This window comes from Podarcis filfolensis (assembly GCF_964270895.1).
Source record: "Podarcis filfolensis genome assembly, chromosome: 1".
In the NCBI taxonomy this organism is placed as follows: Eukaryota; Metazoa; Chordata; class Lepidosauria; order Squamata; family Lacertidae; genus Podarcis; species Podarcis filfolensis.
The window spans coordinates 86,454,673-86,467,899 of record NC_139604.1 but is presented as its reverse complement, the minus strand read 5'-3'; the positions used below and the strand labels follow the sequence as shown (position 1 = coordinate 86,467,899).

The 13,227-nt window shown below is 39.9% G+C and overlaps 1 protein-coding gene across 20 annotated transcripts in view; it reads right to left on the bottom strand.

Annotated features, from left to right (window-relative positions):
- Positions 1-1,043: 1,043 nt before the first annotated feature.
- ATG13 (autophagy related 13) overlaps positions 1,044-13,227 on the bottom strand; it is a 23,798-nt gene continuing 11,614 nt past the window's right edge. For 5 of the 20 annotated variants that reach the window (XM_083602292.1, XM_083602296.1, XM_083602289.1 and 2 more), the window contains 7 exons: positions 12,331-12,418; positions 8,140-8,279; positions 5,655-5,772; positions 5,276-5,353; positions 4,980-5,096; positions 4,076-4,204; positions 1,044-2,799 (listed from right to left, as the gene is read on the bottom strand). In XM_083602292.1, the coding sequence (XP_083458418.1) occupies positions 2,722-2,799; positions 4,076-4,204; positions 4,980-5,096; positions 5,276-5,353; positions 5,655-5,772; positions 8,140-8,279; positions 12,331-12,418 (748 nt within the window). In that variant the 3' untranslated portion in view covers positions 1,044-2,721. Of the gene's footprint in view, positions 2,800-4,075; positions 4,205-4,979; positions 5,097-5,275; positions 5,354-5,654; positions 5,773-8,139; positions 8,280-8,810; positions 8,922-10,620; positions 10,720-12,330; positions 12,419-13,227 lie in introns of all 20 variants that reach the window. The other 15 variants (XM_083602295.1, XM_083602302.1, XM_083602284.1 and 12 more) reach the window with 4 other exon arrangements.

The following is a 13,227-nucleotide window of genomic DNA, read 5'->3' as shown; positions in this document are numbered from 1 at the left end:
TATTGGTCTGAAGCAAATGGGACAGGCAGCAACTGGCTAACTTCCTTTAACTATTGCAGCATCTTGGCGCGAAGAGGAGAAACTATACAGGCATTGCCATCATATGGAGAAACTTCAGGGAAAAGCTGCAAAAAATAGTTACGAGTGATCTCGTAACTATAATCTGGCTGGTAGGGAGGCAAATGTCACTTGATCATTGCAGCGGGATCAGTCACTCTGCAAGTAACTAACCAGAGAGCAGGCAGATGTTCCCTTAACAGATTCTCTTGTCAGTGTACTAAAGCCAACTTATGTAGACATTATCTCCATAGCAGTACAGTGGTACCATACCTCGAGTTACAAACGCCTCAGGTTACAAATGATTCAGGTTACAAACTCCGCTAACATGGAAGAGTTACCTCAAGTTGAGAACTTTGCCCCAGGATGAGAATGGAAATCGTGTGCTGGCAGCGCAGCGGCAGCAAGAGGCCCCATTAGCGAAAGCACGCCTCTAGTTAAGAACAGTTTCAGGTTAAGAATGGACCTCCGGAACGAATTAAGTTCGTAACTAGAGGTACCACTGTACTATCATCATCAGCTGGTCTTGGGAAAACCATTGGTCACCTTGTAGGTCATTATAGGAATATAATTTCATTGTGCTATATTCCAGTCTGGCTAGAAGGATGAAGAATTCCCAAAGCACCTAACAAACCACAGAAGGCCCTGGATCAGACATTACGTGGCAAGAGACTTTTAGGGGTAGTTTTGATATTGATATTACTTCTGCCAAAGACAACTACCCAGGAGCACTTTAGGCCAGAGACTAGGGTTAGATCATGTTTTTTCATGGACCAGTGTCATGCAAAGGTATTGCCAGTAGGTATTGAGAGTTAGTAATGCAAAACAGCAACATGCTTGAAGGCAAGAAATTGGAGCTTCAGCTCGTTTCTGTCCAGCAGTAGGGGTGAGAAACCTAGAGAGGTTACATGGTTAAATGATGGCTGTTGCCTAAAACAAACAACCCTCCTTCATCAACAAGAAATGGAACCATATACTTCAGGAAGTTAACATCTCATTACTTTAATCAGGAAACCATAAATGGTCCTTCATGTCCACAGTCATAAGAAATAGTTTATAAGATAACAGGTTGCAGGGAATGGTCTTCGGCATTTTACAGTACAATCCTAAGCATGTTTCCTCAGAATTAACTTCCACAGAGTTTAATGGGATTTACTCGCAAGAAAGTTTGCACAGGATTGCAGTCTCAGCCTGGTTTCTAATGAAAAGGAAGAAAGAAGTTGTGCCCAGAGTCTAACTTATCCCTGAGCTGATGCTTAGTGTTGTTTTTCCTTCCCCATATTTGGTGAAGAACAGAGCAGGCAGATCAAACACATAGCAATGTCAGCCAATCACACTGCTTAATGGCTAAGTCATTACAAAAATAAACTTTTAGCCAATCAAAACCCCATCAATTAAAACAAGTACCACAAACTTCTTTAAAATGTGCTTGTCTGAAAAAGCTACTTTCCAACTAAGTGCAGATCACAGCGAATGTATAAGCCTGTCAGAGACAATCATTTTAGAAACTTTCTACCAGTGCACTGCATCAACATGTGCATTTTTATTTATGACATCCACAGACCCAACAGGGCAGAATGGAAATCGAGTCACCAGAAGAGATCACTTTGAAAGCATAACCATGTCTGTTTCTGAAATAAGTATTATAGTTTACCCTGCAAACGGGAGCGGGGGAAATGACAGCTGTTTGGAACAACATACTTGCAGTGACAAAGGACAAAGCAGCCTATATGGCTACTTTACAAAGTGAAAGCATCCACATACATTTTTTTTTAAATATAGGTTTCCTTTAGAGTAATAAATATTTCTTATTTTATGATAGAGCAGCAACATTTGAGGGGAATAGAGGAAAGAACTTTGGACTAAAGACCCCACCCAAATTAAATAACCCTAGAGAATTAGGATTCCTAATTCATATTTACAACTGCTGACTGTAAACACAGCCTACAAACTCTGGATCTTCTCCAAATGCCACAGACCATGCTTGTGGTCTTGGGGAGGCAATATATTGACACACACCGTGTTGGCAGGTAATATGCAAAAAACAATTCTTTTAGCGTCTGTGGCTTACTTTGAAACTGCACTAGACAATCAGGTCAGGCCCCTCAATTCTTGTTTCCACACAGATGTGCAACATTGTGTTTGCTTTGTTTAGGGCACCACTGGTGAAAAACGGCCCCTTGCCCTTATGTTTTAGCTGCACTTGCTGAAGGCAAGCCGGTGTTTGAACCACGCTAGCAGAATCTACAGTGCTCACAAGACAGTTACATTTAGTTAGAGTTATTTCTGCTTGGCGTTACTGCAGATGCAGGGAAAAAGACTGTCCCCAGGAAACCAGATTGTAGAGCCCTGTTGAGGGAGGAAGAAGCATCGGTGTCTCTCAACACATGAGAAAACGGAAGAAGAACAGGCCTTGATCTTGTTTCCTAATGCACTGTATTCAATACGAACCTCACACGGGTAGGAAAGCAAGTCACACCCTTCCCAAGGACTAGTTCAAAGAGATACAGACCACTGTTTCTGCACCTGACAGAGCAAAGCAATAGTGCCTACGAAATTGGGGGATGGGGACAGAACAAGACACTAAGGGAAGAAAGGCAGAATGCATGGGCTTCCTTTTCCAGGGTGTCTAAAAAGTTCAACGCTGCTGTAGAATAAGCCGTTTTACTGTAAGGTCTCTACAAAGGCATCAAATTCTTTGACATTTTTCTCATGGACAGCCAGTTTATCTGGTAGAGAATCCTGTGAAGACAAAGAAAAATTATCAGTAGCTACATTAGCCGGTTCTTTTTTCTTTAACATAATACACAGCAGGTGTGGGGGCCCTCCAGATGTTGTTGAACTCCAACTCCCATCAGCACCAGCCAACATGGTCAATGGTAAGGGATAATGGGCATGGTAGTCCAAGAGCATTTGAGGGACCACAGGCTCCTCACCCCTGAGACACAGGAGTAAAAGAGGTAGTTCAAAAAACATAAAACAGAAGAGCAGAGTAAGGCATAATTAATAATAATAATGCTTTATCTGAAGACAGATTTGATTCAATAGATTCAGCACAACATTACTATCAAACTATGAAATGCTCTCAAGATTTCCCAACCTGTATGCACAGCTACCCTGGAAAGGAGTAAAATGCTGTAAACAGCATCTATCCAAGTCCATGGCTTGTTTGCAGGTGTGAAGGTGCATGAGATTGTGACCTCTGAAATTTGCTGGAACAGCTTTAGCACAATTACACTTGTCAGCCTGCTGCTAACAGATGGCAACTTGCAGGGATTTTCTTTAAAAACCTTTTGTACATTTTACAGAGTTTCAGAGGCAAAAACAAACATGTCATTAACCATGAAGAGCATATGATCTATAATAAAGCAGAGAAAACAAAAGGGAGGGAGAGAAGAGTGTGAGCAAATGCAGTCAGACTTGCTCGGCTACAGTTGGGAATGAAGACTGAAGAGTTAAGACAAAGACCTCATGGGAAAGATATGCTCAAGGGGCAGGGGGAGCACTGTGCTTAAGGAATCAGTTCTGCACATAGGAGAAAATATGAAGTTGTGACTGAGTGCAGGATACTGTCTGAGGGAGCTACGGATGGTACAATTCTGAGAATGTAGGGAAGCAGGGAAATGAGAAGCAGTGTCAGAAAACACCTCAAATGATCTTGTAACAACATATTTATGTGGTACTTCAAAATGTTACTTCTTCATATACTGTGCTTTATCTCAAGGAACCCTACAAAAAACCTGTAAGGCATGTCAAAATGATTATTCCAATACATTGTGTGGGTGGTCACTGGGGCAGTCTAAGGTGATGAAAAAGTGGCCTGCCTAAGGCTATGTATTTTTATAGAACTTACAAAAGATTTGAACTTGGCGCTTTGGCACTTTTGAGTTCACAGCACAGTTATCTAATACATTAAATAATGAATGACCTGTTTGATCAGCCCTCTCAAATAAGGCATATTTGGTTTATGTATGGCAGGGAGCAATGTCCCTCAAACTGAAATCCCATTTTTGCATACCAGATCTTCTGCCATGGACTGAGCCCCAATGTCAATGGAGAGGCTGCTGAGCTGAGGAGGATTCTGAAATTCACGGTAGAATGTTCCAAGGTCTATTGGGAGAATGTCATCCTTAGAAAATGCTGGTTTCTAGAATTTAATGGACAAATATCAGTCAGCTGTACATTGATAACACAACAGTGCTCTGCTCAATCATCATCTGATAATGTATTTAACCACTATCAATGAAATGCATTCCATTGTTTCACCCAACAACAGCACAATGTACGGCATATAGTAGAACATGTTTTCATCTTTCTCCTATCAAAACTGGTCATCTGGCTATTCTCTGGACTGCAGGTAAACCTTTAGTCTGTAGTGTGTGATGTTATATTGCTTTTACTATTTTTGTTGGGAGCCGCCCAGAGTGGCTGGGGCAACCCAGTCAAATAGGCAGCATATAAATAATAAATTTTTATTATTATAACCTGTGTTGTAGACCACCTTCTTAGATACTGCTCTTTGCTCATGTCACCCTATAATCTGAGTGATGTTGAGAATTTGCTATTGATTTGGGGTGACAGTTTTGAAAAGGGCCACTTTTGGACAGAAGGCTGCATCAAACAGCCTTTGAGTTCTAGTCCCTTGAGTAAAACTCATCATGGGTTCTTAAGAATAAAAGTTTCAGGTCTCTCAAAAGGGTCCAGTATGCTGGAATTCCTGCAAGCTCAGTCTTTCAATATTTTGGGAGGCCACATCAGTACACTTCTGCTTTTTAATGAAATAATATTCAGAGCCATTTGCCCCACATTGGTTCTGTGAAGATGCCTTTTCCCAAGGAATTTCATATATTTTAGCATTTCAGTTCTGCTTCAGACATCGAGGCGAAGGATGTATGTGTATGTAAAGGGCTGCATCAACTTACAAAATCAACCATAACAAAATCGTCATGGATGTTCCCATTGCTGCTGCCACTGGAGCCCACTGAGTGTAGGCTGCCCTGGAGGGGAGACTCTATTTCTGGAGAGTCAGGAGGATTCACCTGTTGAAGAGATCCAAGTGTCAGACCAACATACCCAAACACTGGCATGAGGGAATTAAATGGATGCTAAAAGTTATGTTTTTCAGTCAGAAAACACAAGCATGCTAATGGCTGGGTTAGGAAATTCAGACCCACTCAAATCTGAGAAGGCAGGACTGAGCAAGACTGGCATTTCTTACCATGGGGTCATTATCTTCTGGCTCAATGTTCTTGGGAGCAAACATAGCAAAAGGAATGTCCAAACTGGCCATGGTCACCTAGAAAGGATCAAAAGACAGAATCCCAAATGTTCAGTCAAATGCCGCTCCTCTTACCCAGCATGCAACACAGCACTGTGAATCTTCAAACTATGATCAACTAATGTTCAAAGGAGAAAGAAATAGAAAGGCTGCTGTTGTTTTCTGCCTGCTGTTTCAAGGGAGAGGATATTCCTTGTGTTTTTTCTTTCCTAAAGAACAGCACATCATAGAATTTCAGAGCTGGAAAAGACCTTGTCCAACCCCTTGCAACCACCATATTTCTGACACAAAGTCTCCAAGAGCAATGAACTTAAATTACCTGGTTGATAGGTTTATTGACAAAGGCTCCCACCTTCCGCACAAATATTGTCTCCCAGAGATCATGTGGGGACCCACTCTTTCCTTCACTGCTGTTTGATACAGTTTCTGTGTCCTCACTGAGAGAGAAAAGAGAAGGGGTATTAATTGATTTCCTTTTGTTTTTCTTGCTCTGCACGAGCTCTGGAATGAAGCACTGGTACATGAGAGTGTATTATTTGTTTACCCATATGTTCTACTGCAGGTACAAAAGGCAGTATTCTACACACAAAGGACAATGCATAATGTGTAAAAAATATCAGCAAAGTTCATGGTGAATCAAAGTTATCTCAGTAGTCATCCCAAGTAAAACTGAAAAGGCCCTCTCCTGGGTACCCACTTGCTGTATTTCAGATAGTGGTGAAGGTGGTGATCCCAAAGGAAGGTCTCCAAAGTGGAGTAGAAATCCTGGACAGACTCATTTGCAGGGTGTGTGTGTCTTAACATATTGTGGTCCCAAGATTTTAAATATCAAAGCCAACATGTTGAACTGAGCCTGAGAACAAACTGGTAACCAGTGAAGTTGGTGGAGGATTTGTGTCATACAATTTGAACAGAACCCTCCCAGCCACATTCTGGATAAAAGACTACAAAACTGTTCCCACAGAATATTTCACTACTCTTTTCTCTTTCTTTGTGCAAAACAGAATTTTCCTCAATGGATTTTGTTTTCTTAATATTTTCATGGGTATCTCCCCACTTCAAGTTGTGATTTGTATGTTGAATTAATATCTACACCATAAATGTCTTCAAAAGGCAATGTCATTCCAGGCCTTTAGAGCCTCCTGATCATATCCCTCATGGATGCAGGTACAGGTGTGGAGAGAGAGATTACAGCCATATGAACAGGGGCACTACTCAGAGATTATGGAATACACGTGAACAGGCCCTAGACCAAATAGTGCCCCCTACACCTGTTCAACTTTTGAAAGCCCTATTTTTTATTGCATTTGTATCCCATTTCATGACTTTGAGGTGTAGTATGCATGGATGATTTATTCCTGTCAAATATGGTGATTAATTGGCACATGTGGATCTGTCAATCTGTATATATTGATATCACACATAAACATAAAAAACACTAAATTGGCTTCTTCTAAGCTTGTGGGAGCTTCCTAACATTAATTGAAATGTACTAACATCAAGAAATTGAACTGTACAGCAGTGCTGGCTGGACAGTATTAAATAGTGTTACAGCTTTACAAGTGAAGATGAAGTGTTTGCATGTTTATTTAAGTTTATTTAAGGCGACAGACAGTGGGCAATTTGAGACTAGCATCCCAGGCGCTTGTCTAAATTACCGTATTTTTCGCTCTATAACACACACCAGACCATAACACGCACGTAGTCTTTAGAGGAGGAAAACAAGAAAAAAAATACTCTAAACAAAATAGTGGATATATGATTTTTGTGGTTCATGCTGTGGCCACAGACATGTGATCTGACAGTGAGTTTGGAGTAGCCCAATGCAAAAAAAATCCTGAGGATCCATGTGGATCCATGCTTTGTAACCACGGAGGAGGGAAGGAAGGGGAACCATGGATCCTCTGCTCACGACTGCAGCAGATCCCCCCGCCACCCACAGGCATTCGCTCCATAACACGCACAGACATTTCCCCTTACTTTCTAGGAGGAAAAAAGTGAGTGTTATGGTGCAAAAAATACGGTACATCCTCAGGAAAAATAGAAATGTTAAGTTTGCCAAAGCTACCAGTATTAAACTGCAAATGTCAGTGTTGGTACTGTCCTCAACTCTAAAGGCAAGGTTTGTGCTTAACCCTAACAGAAGCTCTGCAGGAATTGGTGTTTGAGGTATTCTTGTTAGAAGCTACAACTATGCTTTAGTACCTGCAGTCAGTCATTTTACAGAAATGAAACCACAACTACTTTATTATTACTAATGAAGAGTCTAGTATGTGGAACTAATGAAGTGTCACAAGGTGGAAATAGTGGCATTAAAAGTAGCTGGATCAGACAGATGTAGATCTTACCAAGAGTACAGCTCCAGTTCTTACATTTTTAGCTGCTACTGAAATTTGTAAAGTTTCCAAAGTCCGAAACAATGCTGAACTTTAGGTGCTGATCCATCAAGAATAGTGAAAGTTACTGTAATTACTGAATGTTGATTTTATGTGTGTAGATGCATTTTACTATGAAAACATTCTATCAAACAGCTGTTGGATTTGTAAAATTACTGTCCTATCTTCCTACAGGGCTGTAGTTACTGCAAATGTAGGAGAATCCTACTTACACATGCTTTCTCTGCACTTTCACTTTGGGGGGAAAGAAAGGGAGGAAAAAGAATCTGAATTAGGGAAAGTTAAAATCCTCTAATGATCTTCCTAACTACCTCTTTCCAGAAAGCTGCTTATAGCCTAGCAAATGAATTATTATTTTTAAAACCTGTAGTAAGACTGTGAATCACCATGGAGAGATGGAAAACTTACCTGCTAGCTGGAGTAACTGCAGAGTAGTGACCCCCATCCAAAGGGGTGCATGTGGCCATTCTCTCATGATCAGCCTGAGTGCCATGAACTGGTTGGCTAGGAATCAAGGGCACTCCTCCATCCTTCCCTGGAACCATCAACTGGAGGAGAAAGGGATAAGAAAATTAGTTATTTTAGTATTCATTTAAAAAAGCTCTAGGCTCTTTTATTTTCAAATGTATGGTTGCCTGACTCTCAATGATAGGTAGCTGACAGCTGGTTACATGTTATACTCATGATATGAGAAACAGCCTGGTTCTGCCTGAAGGCTTCCTACCAACAGGTAAAGAGAGCTGGAGAGGATCTCAGTCACTTACAATGAAGTTAAGACAGGGAGCACCAGAAGAAATTATCAACTAAGGAGAGTGATAACCAGACACGACAAAGAAAGCTGGGCACTGGCCCCACATTCCCAGCACTTGACTAGGATATCCTCCAGTTTTCTTTGCTTTATGGCAGAAAGCCTTCAAATTTCTTAACAGGCAAAGCAAGGCTGCTTCTCATGTTGCTCAGCTCTGACTGTACCCTACAAGTAAAATAATGGGGTAAGAATGGATGGAGAAATATGTCAACAGTTAAGGAACAGAGTTAGCTATGAGACATATAAAATGGTCTCAAACCTCTAAGAATACCTGGTGAGGATGTGCAGCACTCAAGCCGCCAGCAAAGACTACTGGGTAGGCCAGGTCAGCTGATCCAACTCCCAGGGCTGTAGGCTGATAAGAAAGACGAGAGCTGGAGAGCTAAGAAATGAGAGGGGGAAAGGGAAAGGGAGAGAAAGAGAAAGGGAAAACCCCACACAGTCTGAATAATTTTCAGAATTACTGGAAAAGGCCAGGAAAAGAAATCCGATTTACAGAATAAAATACTAGGCTGGAGCTGAGGTAGTCTGAGCCACATGCACACACAAAACCAAACTAAACCAAACCAATCCTAAACATCTTTACTTAAAAGAAAAAGTTGCCACCGATTTCAATGGAACTTATTTTCAAGTTGTGTTTAGGATTACCAGGGACCACTCTCAAGCCTGGATTTTGCTTTAAAATGATGCTCAACACCTACAAATGATGGAGATGACATTCATATAGGACTGAGAGGATAGTATGAAGTATGTTGACCAATAACATGCTGGACAAGAGAGCAATTACTTAAAAGCTGTGTTTATTATTTGTTTTCTATGAGTTTTTTTTAAATGACTGTTCTGTGTTTTATTGAAATGTTTTATATATTATTGTTATATGCTACTTCAACTTCCTATTGATTTTCACTGCCTTTATTAAATAAATGCTACAGAAGAAGCCTGGAAAACCATTGCTCTGACAGCAGACTCTAACTGTGGATATAGGTTCATTGTCAAACAAATCATGTGACCAACTGCATGCCTCTCTTTGACTCCCACACCAAGAAGGGCAAAGCCCGAACATAAAGTCTCACATTCTGCATCTCAGTTATAGAGGCAAAAGTTTCCAGAGCAGGCATTTTATAGTCCTCAATGTGAAAGTCCACCTCATAGCCCAAACCTTCCTCTGCTTAATATTTTAAAAATCTTTAAATTGTATATATAACCTAATAAACAATATCATTAAAACAAGAATACTACATCAAACCCTTAAAAGAACAGTTGTGTAAAAGCATATAAAACAAATGAAAACAGGATTTCAGGGAATTCAAACAAATAAAAACAGGACTGTTTTCAAAATGACTCAGGTAACATTAAAAAATAGAATCTATTGGTATCACACCCCCAAAGCACAGTCTGAAACAGCTACAGAAAAACATTGGACAACAAAATATTAAATTCCTCACTGGGCTATCGGAAAGCTCTGGAAAAGAAACAGAAGAAATGCCTATGTGGAATACTGGGCTCACAGTAATTAATTAATGTGCTCCAAAAGCCAATGTCTAAGGCCAACTGTAACAAAATTAATCCACTAGAATAAAATTGACTCCTGAGGTACAATAACTGCTTCAGCCCTTTACAATGGTGACAATAAACTTTTAATTTCTTCAGAGGTGAAAAATACTGTTTATTTCCTGTCCCCTGGTCAACTCAAGAAAACATACAGCAATTTCCAGAAAACTGTATTCCACGAAGCAATCAGTATTCTACAATTGCTCTATACAGTTTGCCCTGTGGTCTAAACTACATATTTTCATTGCTTCTTTGCAAATTTCCTGTTCAGCAATAAAGACAATAAATTTATAACTTCAGAGATGTTTGATTCATTTTCTTTTCTAAAAGGTAGTCAGTAACTGAACAGATTTTGCAAACGTCTAAGCACATTAAACTCAAATGCATGTTTTATTTTAGGCTAACCAGCCTAAAGAGCCAAATCTAAGGAAAATGATTTACTAGTTAGTGAAAAAATACTTTTGTCATGCACCTTCTTTATTTTAAAGGTGTTGTCAGGCCAAACATATTTTTTTCTACTATGAACTCACTTGATGTGAAAAGGTCAGCCCCATCAAAGGGCCCTTCAATGTATCCATCACGACAGGAGGAGGGGTCTGAAAATGTGCTTTAGTGACAGTAAATACACACTGAACACAGACGCACAAAAGAAAACACAAAAGGAAAAGAAAGAAAAAGACTTCAGAAAGAAAAACTGAAAAGAATTGGATGAAGTGAATGTTGGTGAGGACTGTGGCTACAGCTATGAGAAACATTCATACATGTCAAAGAGTTGCAGAATTGCAGTTGAGCTGCATGCCTTATAAAGGGTTTAAAATGTCAGGAAACTGAAATAAAAAAAAGTGTTCCTAGTTGTAGTCTTTATCAATGAATTCACTGCTGATCATATATAACCAACAGCCTGAAACTCTCTTCTAAAATCAGATGTAGTAGGAATTATTATTATTATTATTATTATTGATCATCTTAACAACTAGGCTTGAATAGCTGTTGGTGACAACTGAGCGAAGGGGGAGCTATATAAAGTGGAGATCACACTAAGTCCTCATGCATCTCAGTGATCAAAGCAATCTCCAGTTGCACTAGGCTTGAAGGTTCAATACAAACAGTAAGACAATAGGCTTTGTCAAACACTGTTGTTTTTTTTAAAGATACCTCACCCTGTTACAGAGCAGCTGAGCACAAACCCTATCAAGAACAGAGAAAAAGCCTTGAGCCACAAACTCATCAGCTGTGCTGGCTGTCAAGGTCAGAAGCACTGTGTCTTCAAACTAGAGTTTGATTGAGGCAACTGAAGTAACAGATTCAGAACCTTTTATAGGAACTTGTTTCTTCTGTGATATTTGACTGGGCAACCAGGAGAGCCCCTAAGCATAAGGCAAAAATATTTAGAGTGCCCCAAAACATACATAAATTGGAACTGGACACTTTGATCCAGGAAAACAGGGGTGAAGCAGAAGGCTGTGCCCAACCCACAGCTGCCTGTAGAGCATGCCCTCATCCTCTAGCCTGAAGTTAAGATATGATCCTCAGCAGTTTCCTAGGATTACGTGCACCACAAGTGTTACATCCCTTCTCCTTCCCTAACAACATCTGTTTACATATCTTCTCTTCTGGAAATGCAATCAGAAACTCATTTCCACACCAGGGTTGCCCTAGTGAAGGAGATTCGAAAACTAAACCTTCAACACCAACTGCACAGCTCCAAAGGCTCTTTGCCAGTCTTTTAAATCTATTGAATACATCGGCCTGAGTATGCAAAGTTTTAAAAGGAACAGAGAAGAGAAAAGAAAAGTGACCCATCTTTAAGTTTTTTACAATTGCCAGGTATAGAGAAAGGTTTTTAAATTGCAGCAGGATGGAAACAGGTGAATACTCTGCAATCAACAGATTGTCAGCAAAATTGATTCAGAACTTAAATTGTACTCTGTGCAATCAAGTGTGACCAATACCACATTGTTTTATCTATAAAGAGACAGAATTTTTGTAGAAGTGAAATGTATGCACAAGGAAATTTATCATTAGGCACAGATGCAGTAAACTATCATTTAGTTTTCAGTAACCTTCATTTTTTTATTTGTCTAACAATCTGTAATATTCAATTTCTTAAAATGTTAACTAAAAATACAAGTGTCTGTAAACTAAAACGTGCCTTGTTGGCAAACATGACAGTACAGCTAGCTGCCTTTCTGAAAGAGGCATGCTGGAAAACATACAATGGTCTCTGAAAAATTGTTTACCTGTGATGGTGGAGAAGTAGAAAAAGAGGTGGTGCAGGCTTCTTGAGAATCTTCCACTGATGGGTATGCATTTTCCTCACCAGCTGTTCTGTAACAGGAGGAGATATACTTCAAAATGGGAATGTTCAATAAAACGCAAGATTTAAAGTACATACAGAGACAGACATTGTAGACAGACCCAGAACATCTGAGTGGAGTTGAAAGGAGAATTATGAAGGAGCTCTAACTCTTTCCTTATTGGGGTTTAAATAAATGCTACTAGAGTGGATTAAGTCTGGATTTTATTTGTCCAGGAGAAGTATGAAACATTATTCACCTATCTGCCTTTTAGTTTTTGTTAGGAAGATTCTTCCTGATAAATGTTACCTATGCTACCAGCTGTAGAACATAGCTGTCAACGTTTCCCTTTTTTAAAGGGAAATTCCCTTATTCCGAATAGGATCCCTCACAAGAAAAGGGAAATGTTGACAGCTATGCTGTAGAGATGTACAAAATGTAGCTTCAAAGCCAGTTTAAAGCACCTTATCATTGCTTTTGGTCTGACTGCAAAGGAAATGTTTATAAAATAAAACCTTTTACTAAAAGAACCCTTTGATTTTTATGACCACCTGTTATGTATGCTTCAGTTGAGATTCCTGCACTGCAGAGGGTTGGACTAGAGGATCCTTCAAACTCTAAAATTCTATGATTCTTTGTCAAAATATTATACATTGCAATGGGTTGGCTCTAGGCTTCCCATAAGTGGAATTCCACTTCCAAGATGCTTCCGCTGGATAAGGAGGGGGTAGTTATTCATCAGTTCCTAGTTTCACTGCTCCCGAGGGTTGCAAAAAGTGAGGGAGATGGCATACCTCCAGCCTCTCTTCCTCCAGCAGAAGCATCTGCTGGTAAACATTC